Genomic DNA, 13,060 nt, shown 5'->3' with positions numbered 1-13,060 from the left:
TTGAGCAAGTCAAATTAAACTGTGAAGCTGTCATCAATGTTACCTTTCGAATGCATAATTGTATCCCAATAAAGATGACCATGTTTGTTTAATTTAGCTTGAGATGCCACAATGCAGATTATTAATTACGTGTTGAAAATCTTTTTTAAAAAAACGTATCAAAACACGTGTTTCATAGAATGCCCCAAAGGATAAAAGATCAATTTTAAAATGTTTCTGCAATATTTCTGCCTTTAGACTGCACTGCCCTCTAGTGATCACCATTATTAGTCAGTAATGGGTACACATTTTATTACAAATAAAATGTATTAATATATTTTAAGATGCATAATCTTTAAATAATTTGTATGCATCTGGCATGTATGAGAAGATGATGTTTGAGCAATTATACATTTCAAAGTCTTCAGGGGGTTCATTATTCACCATATGAAGGAAATTTAAAGATTGTTTTTAAAAGATCAATTCAGTGATAGGAGGGAATTATTAATAAATTAAAATACTCAAATCAACTGGTATCATTTTAATAATATATCTAATGAAATTTTTAAACAAAAATTCTTAGAAATAATGATAAAAATATATATTTTCTTACATGACTTTTAGCTGTAGTTATTAATTTGTTTAATTAATAAAAAGGGGTTAATTAAAGTAATAGCATGGTAACATTCAAAAGTGCATTCACTCATTAATGAGAAGCTACTGATTATGGTTTTAGTTGAAAAATAATAAGTTATGACTGTTTTATCAGCTTATGTTCCACCGGGTCCAAACGGACCCTGAAATGTAACCGTAAAAACAGTTTTTAATGCATTATGAGAATAAGCTTGTAACTTTTGTCTCTTGTAAAGTTAAAGGGAGTTCACCCTCAAATGATTATTTGTTAATTTGGGGGCAAACTATTCCTTTAATAACACTATTCCATGAGACCATGCAATGGTGTAACATTACAATACAAAGTTGCAGTGCTCACACTGCTTTCTTTTTAATACCTGATTGGCGATTAAAGGACACATGAATATCAGAGGCACTGATTTGTTGCCATAGGAACTTAACTTGTCCTTTGGTGCCATCTGTGATTGTTCTGAAACCTCTTTGTACTCAGCATGCTTCAGTTTCCAACTGTTGTTAATCCAGCATCTTAAATTTAAGCCGCTGTGTTAGCCGTCTTTTTAATACTGATACGTTGTATTTACGCTCTTGGCAAGAAAAAAAAGCAGAAACAAACAGTAGGCAAACTGAACTTCAAGGCCTGAAGATGTCACTTTATTAATAAACCAGCAAGCAAGACTGAAAAAAACAAAACAATGTGTTGAGTTACATAAAACAGCATAGCAGTGTAAATCAGAATGAGCAGGACATGTAGCCAATGAGTTTCTGTTGAGTCCCACACAGTAAAGACGTGGGGAATCCGGCTAATACCAAAGACAATAAGCACTGGAATGATATGTGAGCATACAAAGAGAAAATGGTGTAGAGGAATAAATTCAGTGACACTGATGACGCAGCTTCCTGATTGGATGTGAGGTTTCAGAGCTTTATGACATCACCCTCTCTCCTGTCTGTTCTCTTCCTGAATTAAGTGATTGGCTAAATTCGGAATAGCATACTACTCATACTATTTGCTATATGGGGAGAAAATGTAAGAGTAGTAGGCTGTGCTAGTGTGCTATTTCAAATTCAGCCATGTGCTATTTCCTAAATAGCATACTAGTATACTACTCTTACTGTTTCTATAGTACACATGTGTGTATGCAAATTTTCTGTATGCATTAAATATCAGATTACCTATACTACCTTTTTCCAAATGTGCATTAGCGCACACTGCACAGAAAACAATGGAAGCATGTTTCCGCCATTGCATATCAAATATGTCAATTGTGAATTTTTATCTCACAATTCTTTTTCTCGGAATTGAGTTTATATTTTGCAATTTGGATTTTATAGCTCGCAATTGTGAGTTTACATTTCACAACTCAAAAAACAGTCTGAATTGCGGTATATAAACTTGCAATTGCGAGGGGGAAAAAATCTAAATTGTGAGGAAAAAAACTTGAAAGACAAAAAAAAGTCAGAACTATAAGATAAAAAGTCAACCTTCAATTCAAAATGTGCTGCAAATGAATCAGATGTAATATTTTATCGTGTCATTATATGATCAGAATGCCAAGAGATTTTTGGGATCAAAAATGCAAAATAGTAATTTTATTTTCTGACACAACCATCGCTCTCTGAATTAAACATGCGCTTAATGAGGTCATGTGACAATGTGGCATACAACTGATTGAACTATTTAGTGGCATGGGATACATACTAGCATACTGTACAGTGTAGTACATATATGCTATAGTATTCCATTCTGAACACAATTGTTGGATATGTGAGGTTACAAGTCACTTTGTTATGAGTGCTGGTATCTGAGTTCCCCTTATACGCATCTTTTATACTTTTGACCAAAACATAATGATGAAATACAAACTCATATCTGCTCATAACAACACTTCTGATGCATTATATTACGATATGCATGTAACTGATGTAAAATGTTCTAAAAAGATCCCCTTCCTACTCCTCGACACAGTGTATGTTCATGTGAATGATGATGCAAATAGAAGTGATGCACTCAAAAATGAAGATAATAAAGTGAACATAACAACAATGTGAATTACCTTTCATTACGGTATCAATGAATAGCCATACTATACATATCATATAAGTCAAAGCCATCTAGAAGCCACTAAGAGAGGTGCACAAGAAGAAGCAAAATGACATTCCACACATACTTTAAGATCTTTTGGCCAGGAGCCAATCAGCATTCATCATGAGGCTCAGGTTTTCACGACCTGAGTTGTGATTGGATGACTGCATATTTGGTGCATCTAGTAGCCAATGATTTCAAGAATCCTCCTGAGAGTTTGTCGTAAGGGCTTTAGCATATAGAATATAGTCTAAATCATTTTCTAATTTTTTATAAATACACATGTCATAAGCGCCTTTGGGATATGGAATAGCTCTGTACAATGTGCAAACGCAACAAGCACTGTGCTTACACTTCGGACTAGCACTGCTGATGCAATACAAATACACAAGAGAGGGGAAAAAAAGCCTCTTAGTAACTGTACTAAGAAGTAACTTTCGAGTAGCTAATGAAAGCATTGATGAGCAAGAGATGGTGGGGATGGAAAGATCAAATCTGGATGGGGAACGTCCATCAGGTGACATTAAGCACAGCAGGTGATTGGTTGATTGGTTTGTTGTTTGAGCGGTTAACGGATAGTCCAGTGTCGCTTCCTCACAGGTTAAAGTCAAAGGTCAGGTCAGACTTTGCCATCTTCTGTCGGTAAACACCATCAAACTTTTCGTTCATGGACACAGTGAAAACGTCCTTCCAAAGCCCAAAGCGACCTAAAGCAGAGGAAAACAGAGTTACAAGAGCTCTTGATATCAAATCACGCTAGTTTCAACGCTAGTTAAACTCTATTGGCAGCATTTGTGGCATAACTTTGATTGCCAACGAGAATAATTAATTCCTCAGTTGTGTTTTCAAAAAGCATTGACTGAAATCTTTCAACTTAAATATCATGCATATAATGCTGCTAGCTTTTATATGATACAACTAGGGATATAGGAATTACATCAGTAAAACAGGGAAGGTAATCCAACTATACACCCCAAATAATAAATATTTTTTACTGAATAATAGTTTCAATTTAAGTGGGTCAACAAAAATACAAGCTTCACATCTTCCGGAATGCTAACTTGGTTTAATTGTATTGTAAGTGCAAGAAATTGTTAGATTTTTTGTGGTAACCAATATTATGGAAATCGAATCCAGAACATTGCTTAAAGACTTGACATCACGCAGACTCACCTTCTGTACCCCTCTCACACACATTTTCCATCTTCATGTTCACTGTTTATATAATAAGTGCTCCCTACTGTACTGTATGTAGTGAGTAGTCAGCATCATGCCAAGCCAAGAATCCATGCACTAAAAGAAAATGGAACAAGACACAAGAAAACAACAAAACAGAACTAAAGTGCAAATGATAAAATAATCTAAAATAAATTGCAAATCCCCTCTTTTATGTAAAAAAAGGGGGGTTCATAAAGTTTATTAAATAGTAACAAAATAATAGGACAAAGACAACATATAGTAACAGAAATTTCAATAGAAATAAAGATACACCATGCATATTCACCACATGATGGCAGTGGTTCCCAAACCGTTTCTGCAGGCCCGGCCCCCTTTTAGAGGAAAATATTGTCATGCCCCCCACTGACATGCACCCAAAGACCTTGCTTGAAACATTGTAATGAATACAGTACTAAAACAAATCAACTTTAACAAGCTTCTCTTTGTGTTTGTGATGTGAAGTCTCTTAAAGACAGTTGACGGCACCCATTTGCTTCCATGCTATTTTTTTCCCTATATACTATGGAAGTCAGTGGGTTCCTTCAACTGTCTGGTTACCAATATAATTTAAAATATCTTCTTTTGTGTTCAACAGAAGAAAGAAACTCTCACAGGTTTGGAAGAACTTGATGGTAAGTGTTTGTTTTAATTTTGGGTGAACTATCACTTTAGATGCCAGGACACACGGTTTTGTCTTATTTTTTCGGTTCGCTCCTGACAGACGCATCTACTTTTATCGCCCGATTCATGACGAATCAGAGGCGGAGCTAGTCGGTGAGAGCGATCACTCTGATTGGCTGTTCAGCTTAGGGAATCAGCGCACAAGAAAAAAAAAAAAGAATCCTTCTGTAATCAGAGACTGTTGTAAACCATAGATATTGTCTATGTTGTTAACAGTGGTAAATTCTTGCTTTGTGTGTCCACAGTTCTTCTAGCTCTTCTAGTTTCCCTTTTTGAATGCCACTGCCACCTGCTGGATTGGGAGAGTTATGACCTGAGCATTCCAATAGGCAAATATTTGTATAACAAAATTTGAATATCTGCAGGCCTAGTTTCGTTTGTCTATTTGAATCGAACTATTGATACCTGCTGATAAAAACGTATTTCCTTATACGCAGGTGCAGAACGCACATACTAGTTGACAGTCTTTGCAGTGTGTCCAAGCGCAGCTTTTTGACCCACTGCTGTACGTTTACCTGGCACAGGCAGTCCTTTTATAAACTTGTCCATGCTTAGTGCAGAACCATGCATCTTTCATTTATATTTTTACACGGCTCCCTGCAATACTCAATTCTGATTCTTTAATTACACCATCTAACGGCCTGTTATTAAACGATAAAAACCACTACAAGTGATAACAGTACTGCAAGTCATCATGAGGTAATAAAATGTCAAATTAATATTTAGTGTTCAATTATTTACTGAAGAGGTTTCTTTTGCATAACAATCTTCTGAATGTACACGCGCCCCCCCTTTATACCTTCGAGCGCCCCCCTTTTCTCCTGTCGTCTGTCTCTTACCCCGGTAGATGGACAGGGCCTCGGAGTTGCAGCACTGCTCAATGAGTTGGTTACAGCTCTCCACCATGCTCTCCCGCTGGGCTTTATCACACGCGATGCCCAGGAATCGAGCCAGCTGCTCCACCAGGGTCCCCAGATCCTCCAGAGACAACAATTACAGGCAGCAGGAAAGGTGGAGAGAAAGAGAGAATGACAGTCTTCAGTTATGTAATTATGACTCACACCTTGGTTTTACTCATGAACACGTAATAGGCTTACATAATTAACTTTTTCAAATGGTTTCAGGGACCTCGAGGTGCAGCTGACGTTTTATCTACCAGCTGTTCTGTGTCCAGAAAAACTAAATGGCTAAAAATGCAAAGCGACCAATTCATGTATGTTCAACTTTTGCTATTTGTTTATATTTTATGTTATTTTAGTTTATTATTTCCTAAACGTTTACACAATAATAGCAATTTAATTCATATTTCTTGAACTTATGAAGTATTGAAACAATGAAAGCAACAGTTAATGCACTAGGAACTAACATGAACGGTTTTAACAAAGGTTAAATGCTGTAAAAAAAATATATATACATATATTGCTCATTGTTAGTTAATGCAAATGGTGGATGGATATTACCTTATATAATACCCTTTATGTTCAGCATATAGTCTCTGACCTTTAACTGCTTAAAGAACCACAGACTCCTGGAACATGGTGTCCTATCTATCTGTATGTTTCTATACATTAGTCTGTTGCCTCTGTCACATGCAGTGTCTCTGTTTGTCTGTTTGTGCTTTCCTGCTGGACTCTGACCTCTCTTTATCGCATTAGCCCATAAAGATATGGAAACAACATATTCAAGCAGACTGACTATCAGTGATCCCCCTCCTAAACATACACAACACTACTATCGAACTGTTAAGAATGAAATGTACCAACTGTGATAATGGGTGATAAACAAATGTAGAAGAGGGTGTGTTCAAAATACAATACTAACGCACAGCTTACGAATATACTGTACACTACTATTTTTTTAAAGATTGCATGAAGCGGAACACACTTTGCGATGAGTTTGAGATCATTTACCATCTCTGCATCACAGTTTACAGGAAACTGAATTCAAGTGGAAAGTAATATATCAGTGTTATTATTGTTGACTAAAAGTATAAAAACAATAGCTTGAAATAAAATAAAATGTAAATAATAGATGGAAAAACATCAACTTAAAAACTTAAATGAATATTAGAATACCGGTAAGTTGCACAGGAACTTAATATAAGTTGAGGTACAAGTACTAAAATTTATAAAACTTAAATAAGAATGACTAATACAGAAATATATACCGGTATATATATATATATATATACAGGTGAAACTCGTTCGCAAAAGTTTATTTATTTCAGTAATTAAACTTAAAAGGTGAAACTATATTATATAGACTCATTACATGCAAAGTGAGATATATACAGTATACAGTATATCACATACCATAATTACTAAAACTTAAAAATAATCATAAATACTAATAATACTAAAATAACACTGATACGTCTACAGACAAATACAATCGAGCAATAAATGTTTCAAAATCAATTACAAAATATATATTTTTTAAAAGCAACATTTTCGTTAGAATTTGCAATAACAAAAATCGTGTGCGTGCGTGTGCGTGTGCGTGTGTGTGTGTGTGTGTGCGTGTGTCTCAATGCAGGCGGTACCTTGTACATGTCCTCATATTTCAAAAAGAGAACATTAGAGTCCATGCGATGCTCCCAGAACTCCTGAACATGATCAAACCAGGAACCGTATCCCACTACAGAGACACAGGACACAGACCAAAACAAAAGTTCATTCTCATACACTTTCCTTTTGAGCAAATCTGTCACTTTTGTGTCATGTCTCTTACTCACACTTGTCGTTCATGAATCGCCTGCAGAACTCCTGGAACGTTCCCCGGTAGCTCATGGTTCGTAAAGAGCGATGGAACTGGTAGTAGGACACCACCAGGTCTTTAGGGTTCCTGGCCATATATATCACCTAGAGGACATACATATGTTTGTCGAAAGGCATATTCATGCCAAAATATATACAAAAAGCTCATTTCAAAAAGAAAACGTTTTTTCACACCATAAGCAAAGTAAAATACAAAGGCAACCCATTGTACACTACTGTACTACTCTTATTAAAATACAGTTAAAAAAGTAATATTGTTTTCTATATTTAATATAGCCTTTAAAATGTAAGTAATTCCTGTGATGGCAAAGTTGAATTTACATCATTACTCCAGTCTTCAGTGTCACATTATCCTTAATTTGAATGTGCTAATTTGCTGGTAAAGAAACATTTCTTATTATTTTCAATGTGCTGCTTAATATTTTTGTGGAAACTGTGAAGAAAAAAATTAAGGATGCTTTGATTGAATATAAATGTCAAAATAACTCATTTATTTGAAACAGAAATCTTTTGTAATGTTACAAATGTCTTTACTGTCACTTCTAAACACTTTATTATATCCTTGCTGAATAAAGGTATCAATGGTATGTATAATAATAGAGAAGGTTTAGTGTGAATAGGCCCTAATGAACGATTGGAAGTCATGATTAATATGTTGCACTGTGTTCCAGCTGACCTTGCCTTCTCCATTGTGCATGGCTGTGGGCAGGAATCGGTACGGCAGGTGGCTTTTGATCAGACGAGGCGACGTCAGTTCCTACGTCAGTCAAAGAGGTCAGAGGTCAGCATTCTCATGCCGAAGGCCATGGTTTTGGTAAATATGTGTGTGTGAGAGAGAGTCTACCTGGATAATCTCCAACCCCGGCTGTGGGTATTCCAACACGGGAAGCTGCTCATCAATATTCATGAGGCCGATTTCATCTGGGTCCGCACCCTGGCTCACCAGATACACCACCTCCTGTAACAAACTCGTACCTGTGTGTGTGAGAGGCAGGAAGGAAAGTCATATCGGATGTATTATTGATGGTAAAAAGATGACTTTGCCTGCTGCACTTAACAGAATTGAGTAATAGTAGACTCATGCATTTGCCTGAATATAGCCTGACCTGCAACCCCAAAACCATTTTAAAATGTTTTTTTTTTTGTTTTTATCTTGATAATAATTATTTTCTTTTCTTTTTTTATTAGTTTTGACCATCCCAGCTAATGAGGAGCAGCCCCTCCGTTGAACTGTTTACTTGTCCTACAGAATTAATATTGATAACAGGTGAAGATCTGATATTTTTATTTTATTTATCTATTTGTTTATAGATAAGTTTGTTCTGACATTTAGCTTTGACGTTAATAAAAGGATATTCTGTTTAATGTACTGACCAACAGGAAGATGTCGCATTCCAAGAAAACATCTTGCACAAAATGTACAAAAATATTTATAAGCCATAACAAATTAATTTAAGAGTAATTATGCAGACAGAAACACATGACAAGCATTAGACAACTGACAAAAGAGCCTTTAAAGCCTGACAAGTTTCATTTGGATCCTCTAAAAAGCCCAAAAATGCAAGTTTGAGGGCAGATCGTATTAAGTGTATATAATCAAGTAGATTTTATTTTCTCACTCCCTGTGTGTCTGTGGAGGCGTATCAGTGTCCTCTTTCACTTCTGATTTTTGCCCATTTTAGATGAAAAGAACAGGCCGACATGTGACTTTAGTTTAGTTGAGGTTGTTTAGTAGAAGAGATTGTTTTGCCAATTCAGCAGAACTCATATTTCTTTATATGTTTTCAGGCCTTATGGGAGCACAAAACAGGCATAATGCAAATATGACCTTGAAATGATCCTAATGTGTCTCTTTCGCTCTCATCGAGCAGTTTTGTTTACACTTGGCTGATTTGAGAGCAGATAAGTATAAATTAACTTCATTAAATAACAGAATAAACACGTAATGCCTTCTGACGGGCCCTTCCTCTTAAAAGGACAATCAAATGTATGTAATCATACACTGGGCCATAGCTTGGGTATCTGGGGCCCTGGTGCGAGTTGTTCATTATATATTATGCAATTATATAATTTATGCCGTATATACAGTATACTGTATAACGTGTATATATCTCTTACAACAGAGGTATCAACCTCAAATGACATAGCCAGTTGAGGTTCTCTATTAAACATTCTTACAACCATTCATTTAATCTATTTACAGCTATTGGAATAGTTATACAGTTAGTGTACATTTTTTTAGGTTGGACTTTGTGTATAGCAACATCAGAATTAGCTACATGCTTTAAATGTATTATGTTTTTCTTTTCTGTCCTTTTTTTGCTTGTTTTTTGGGGAGGGAAATATACAGTGGTGGCCAAAAATGATGTCTAGCCTAGGAAAATGTACATCTTTACCCTTTATTAAAAATTTGGTAAAGATTTTGTAATCATTTTGCATAGTTGTGCTTGGATTCAATTGTTTGTGATGATAACGCAATGAAACATGGTGGCTACATTTTGCGGACATAATTTTTGGCCACGCTGTTATACAAAGAAATTTGCGTTACACACGCAAAAACAAGAGAGAACCAACAAAATATTGTACGTACGCTTTTCCTGTGAGCATTTAGTTTATCTATGCATTCTGTTTTTGCATAGTAAAATAAAGCTTTTTGCCTTTTTTGCCAAATAATTTTGCCAGATAAATACCTTAACCATGTTTAGGGGTTTGTTCTTCCCTAATGTTCCTCATATTTTGACGGTTCAATCGAATTTGTAAGGTCATTAAAAACGAATCAATTTTGACCATTACTGTACATTGAACCCTCATTGATTGGATTCATCATTAATGATGATTAGAGAACATTCAATTCTGCATGCTTACTTTTACAGGAACAACATTCACACAAACACACAGAAATAAATACAATATTTAATACTGTCAAAAAAAATCTTGATTTGATCTCCACAGATTCCTAGAATAATGTTTTGTAAACAGTCAGCTATTTTAAAGATCTGGAACTAATATTATAAATCCAGGATTTTAAGGGCATAACAAACAAAAGGAGGGTCTATGTGCCAGTACGACGAACACGTAGGTTTATTAATCCATTTTAAATACATTTGACTAATTTCCTGTCAGTCAAATAAAAGTGATGAAAAAAATGAGAATGTGTTGGATTTGCAACCGATTTTTGTTTACAAAATCAATCCGCTTCAAGAAAACACACCAGGGTCACATGACCCTCCTGGTGGCCACTTCCTCCCACTGGACTGGAAAACAAACTGAAGTCACTCAAAATAAAATAAAAATTATCCCGCAAACATACTTTATGCACTAGCAAACTTCCTCGATTGATTTTGTTTTTATTTGAGAAGTATCAAGCTTGTAATGTTAGACTCCCCCATTCCCACAACACCTACAGTATCAACAAGGCAATGTCTGTTTACTCTGCAGATTCGACTGGCAGTGCAACGTGTGACTCTGTTGACCTGCCATCCATCACGGCCCCGCTGGACACACACATTTCAGTGTGTAACGCAGCAGAGCTCGGCCTTCCCTCGGCTCTCCGGACTCAATTACAGATGCTGGTGCGACACAACATCCTCTGCAAAGCCAAGCCATTTCAGAGCCTTCTTACTCTCTCACTGCTGTCTGTCTACCTCTCAATTCTTCTCTTTATAGCGGCGCGATCATGGTATAAACAACTGCTTTCATTTATATATCCTTTAGACTGTCCTAATGTTGTTTACAAGCCAAGGATGGTTTTCTTTTTGACTTCTCAAGTGCAAGCAGGTTTGAAAGCAATGTAATGCACATGCACGTTCCAGTCTAACTTGCTTTTTTTTCATGCCAAAAAAAATAAATAAAAGTTTGTCTGTTTTCAGCAGCCTTATTACACAAGTAAACTGACTAGCATGCGTGGGAGAGGGAGCAATATATCCTAAAAGGAAACAGCGCCTCTGCAGTGAATGAACACGTGTGGGCATGGCAAACATTTCATCTTGCTGTTATTATTTCACAATACAAACACGCATCCAGAATTTTGATTTGTCACTCTTATTAGCCAAACATCACACAATCTCTAAAATAAGCAACTTTACACCTTATTTTTTAATCAAACTCGTCAGCTCTAAGGTGGCCATCAGACTCTCAGGGTGGACCAGACACGATTAGGGCCAGGCTGGTTTTATGATATTTTGACAATTATTAATGTTTGAAACTAATAATATTGCCAATGCCATCCAGGCCGTTGATGAGACACATAGAACATCTTTTTAATCGTCAAAAGCGCTATTTTTACTAAACAAGCATGCTATGTAAATATGCATAGTGTGTTTGGTATTCATTTGATTATATTCACAAGCTATCTGATGCAATCAAAATCATATTGTCTAAAAATAAATATGCAAAAAAGTGACGTGCAGTGACGACCGTTTATTTAGGTAAAACACCTCTGCATCCGCGATGCAGGAATAGCGTGCGCATGTAAACTCTAACTATATGATTTCATACCTGATTTGGGGTATGTAACGATCCATATGTCGCTACTTCTTAGCGAAAAGTTGGCGATCTCGTCCATCTTGCCCCTGCAGAAAGGAGGGAGTCGAACTCCATGATACTCGAAGTATTTGCTCTCGTATTCAATCGGGGTGCTCGGCGTGTCCACCTCGCTTTCCGCCATGCTTTCAAACGATTATACAGCACGAAAAGCTCGTAGGGATTGATTTTTAAAAAAAGATTTGGGGAGAAGAGGACGCATTTAATATCCACCAGCCCTTGATTGTTTGGGAACGACGTGCCTCTTTGCTTGCGCCTTGACCTTCAGCCAATCAGGTGGCGTAGAGATGATGTAATAGGATTCTCTCAGTGATGCTCAGCATCAGCACCAGTCGTCCGGGGCGGATCCTCGCGCACGCCAGCTCTTCATCGGTTATGTAAATAAACAACGTGTTTCTACAAGTAAAACTATAGAATTGTGGTTGCTGAGTGAGAAAGCTGAATCCATTCATGCTTTAATAATTCTATCACGTTTGACTGATTTCTCAGCACACATTTTATCGTGAATGTAGCCTACACTTAAATACGAGTGTAGCCTATATTGTAGCCAATATATCAGGCTACGATCTAGGCTATTTTTAGCATCATGTAATGACTAATAATGTTTGTTAATGATATGAATATCAAATTACTAAGAGTGTTTTAAATGCTTACTGATAACTTAGTGCACAAGTTGTGTGTGTCTAACAAAAGCAGAGCTGCATTCAATTCTCAGGATGATTTTTGCCTGGAGACATTTTCACTCTAAGAATTATTTTTTTTTTAAATTTCACCATTAGAAGTAGTAGACCTATTGGTATTTGATATATATCAATTATAGACGATCTCAATCAAATTGATTAAACCCCTGGTTTCACAGAAAAAGGCTTAAATCCAGTCCGAGACTAAAATGCATTAATGAGCTGTTTTATCTGAAAGCAACTTGCACTAAAATATGCCAATGCCATTGTCTCAAGATGCACACCAGTAATGTGTTTTTCGAAGGCACGTTTATAAAAGCTATAGCCTACTTAAATGTCCTAATTCAACTAAGGCCTAATCCTGGCTTAATGTTAATGTCAACCCCTGTCTGTAAAATTGGGCCATAATGTTATCATTTTAAACTATTGTGATTGGTCTGGCTCGGCAAATGCAAAAAAATAAATAG

At 36.2% G+C, this 13,060-nt stretch overlaps 1 protein-coding gene across 4 annotated transcripts; it reads right to left on the bottom strand.

The window, feature by feature from the left end:
• Positions 1-2,419: 2,419 nt before the first annotated feature.
• Positions 2,420-12,390, bottom strand: sult4a1 (sulfotransferase family 4A, member 1). Of its 4 annotated transcripts, none has more exons than XR_013798871.1 (8): positions 11,869-12,390; positions 8,216-8,346; positions 8,048-8,128; positions 7,329-7,455; positions 7,137-7,231; positions 5,434-5,572; positions 3,869-4,245; positions 2,420-3,402 (listed from the first exon to the last, which is right to left on the bottom strand). XR_013798871.1 is itself a non-coding variant. In XM_079622785.1 (7 exons), exons 1-7 carry the CDS (start codon positions 12,035-12,037, stop codon positions 3,933-3,935), a joined length of 798 nt encoding a protein of 265 aa, XP_079478911.1. In that variant the 5' UTR covers positions 12,038-12,390; the 3' UTR covers positions 2,420-3,932. The 4 variants fall into 4 exon arrangements, 2 of the variants coding, with proteins under 2 accessions (XP_079478911.1, XP_079478910.1); XR_013798872.1 differs by having other exon boundaries at positions 3,869-3,988; positions 11,869-12,389; XM_079622785.1 differs by having other exon boundaries at positions 2,420-3,988.
• Positions 12,391-13,060: the final 670 nt, after the last annotated feature.

Source organism: Phoxinus phoxinus (genome assembly GCF_949152265.1).
Source record: "Phoxinus phoxinus genome assembly, chromosome: 9".
In the NCBI taxonomy this organism is placed as follows: domain Eukaryota; kingdom Metazoa; phylum Chordata; class Actinopteri; order Cypriniformes; family Leuciscidae; genus Phoxinus; species Phoxinus phoxinus.
The sequence above is the reverse complement of the archived record's forward strand: the minus strand, read 5'-3'. Positions and strand labels throughout refer to the sequence as shown.

Bases quoted from the DNA above. Each gene is read 5' to 3' on its own strand.
- sult4a1 (XM_079622784.1), bottom strand. From the start codon at position 12,037: ATGGCGGAAAGCGAGGTGGACACGCCGAGCACCCCGATTGAATACGAG. The intron at 7,232-7,328 runs GTGAGTAAGAGA...GTGTCTCTGTAG, and splicing joins GCGATTCATGAACGACAAGT to TGGGATACGGTTCCTGGTTT. The intron at 5,573-7,136 runs GTACCGCCTGCA...TTGTCTCTGGAG, and splicing joins AATATGAGGACATGTACAAG to GATCTGGGGACCCTGGTGGA.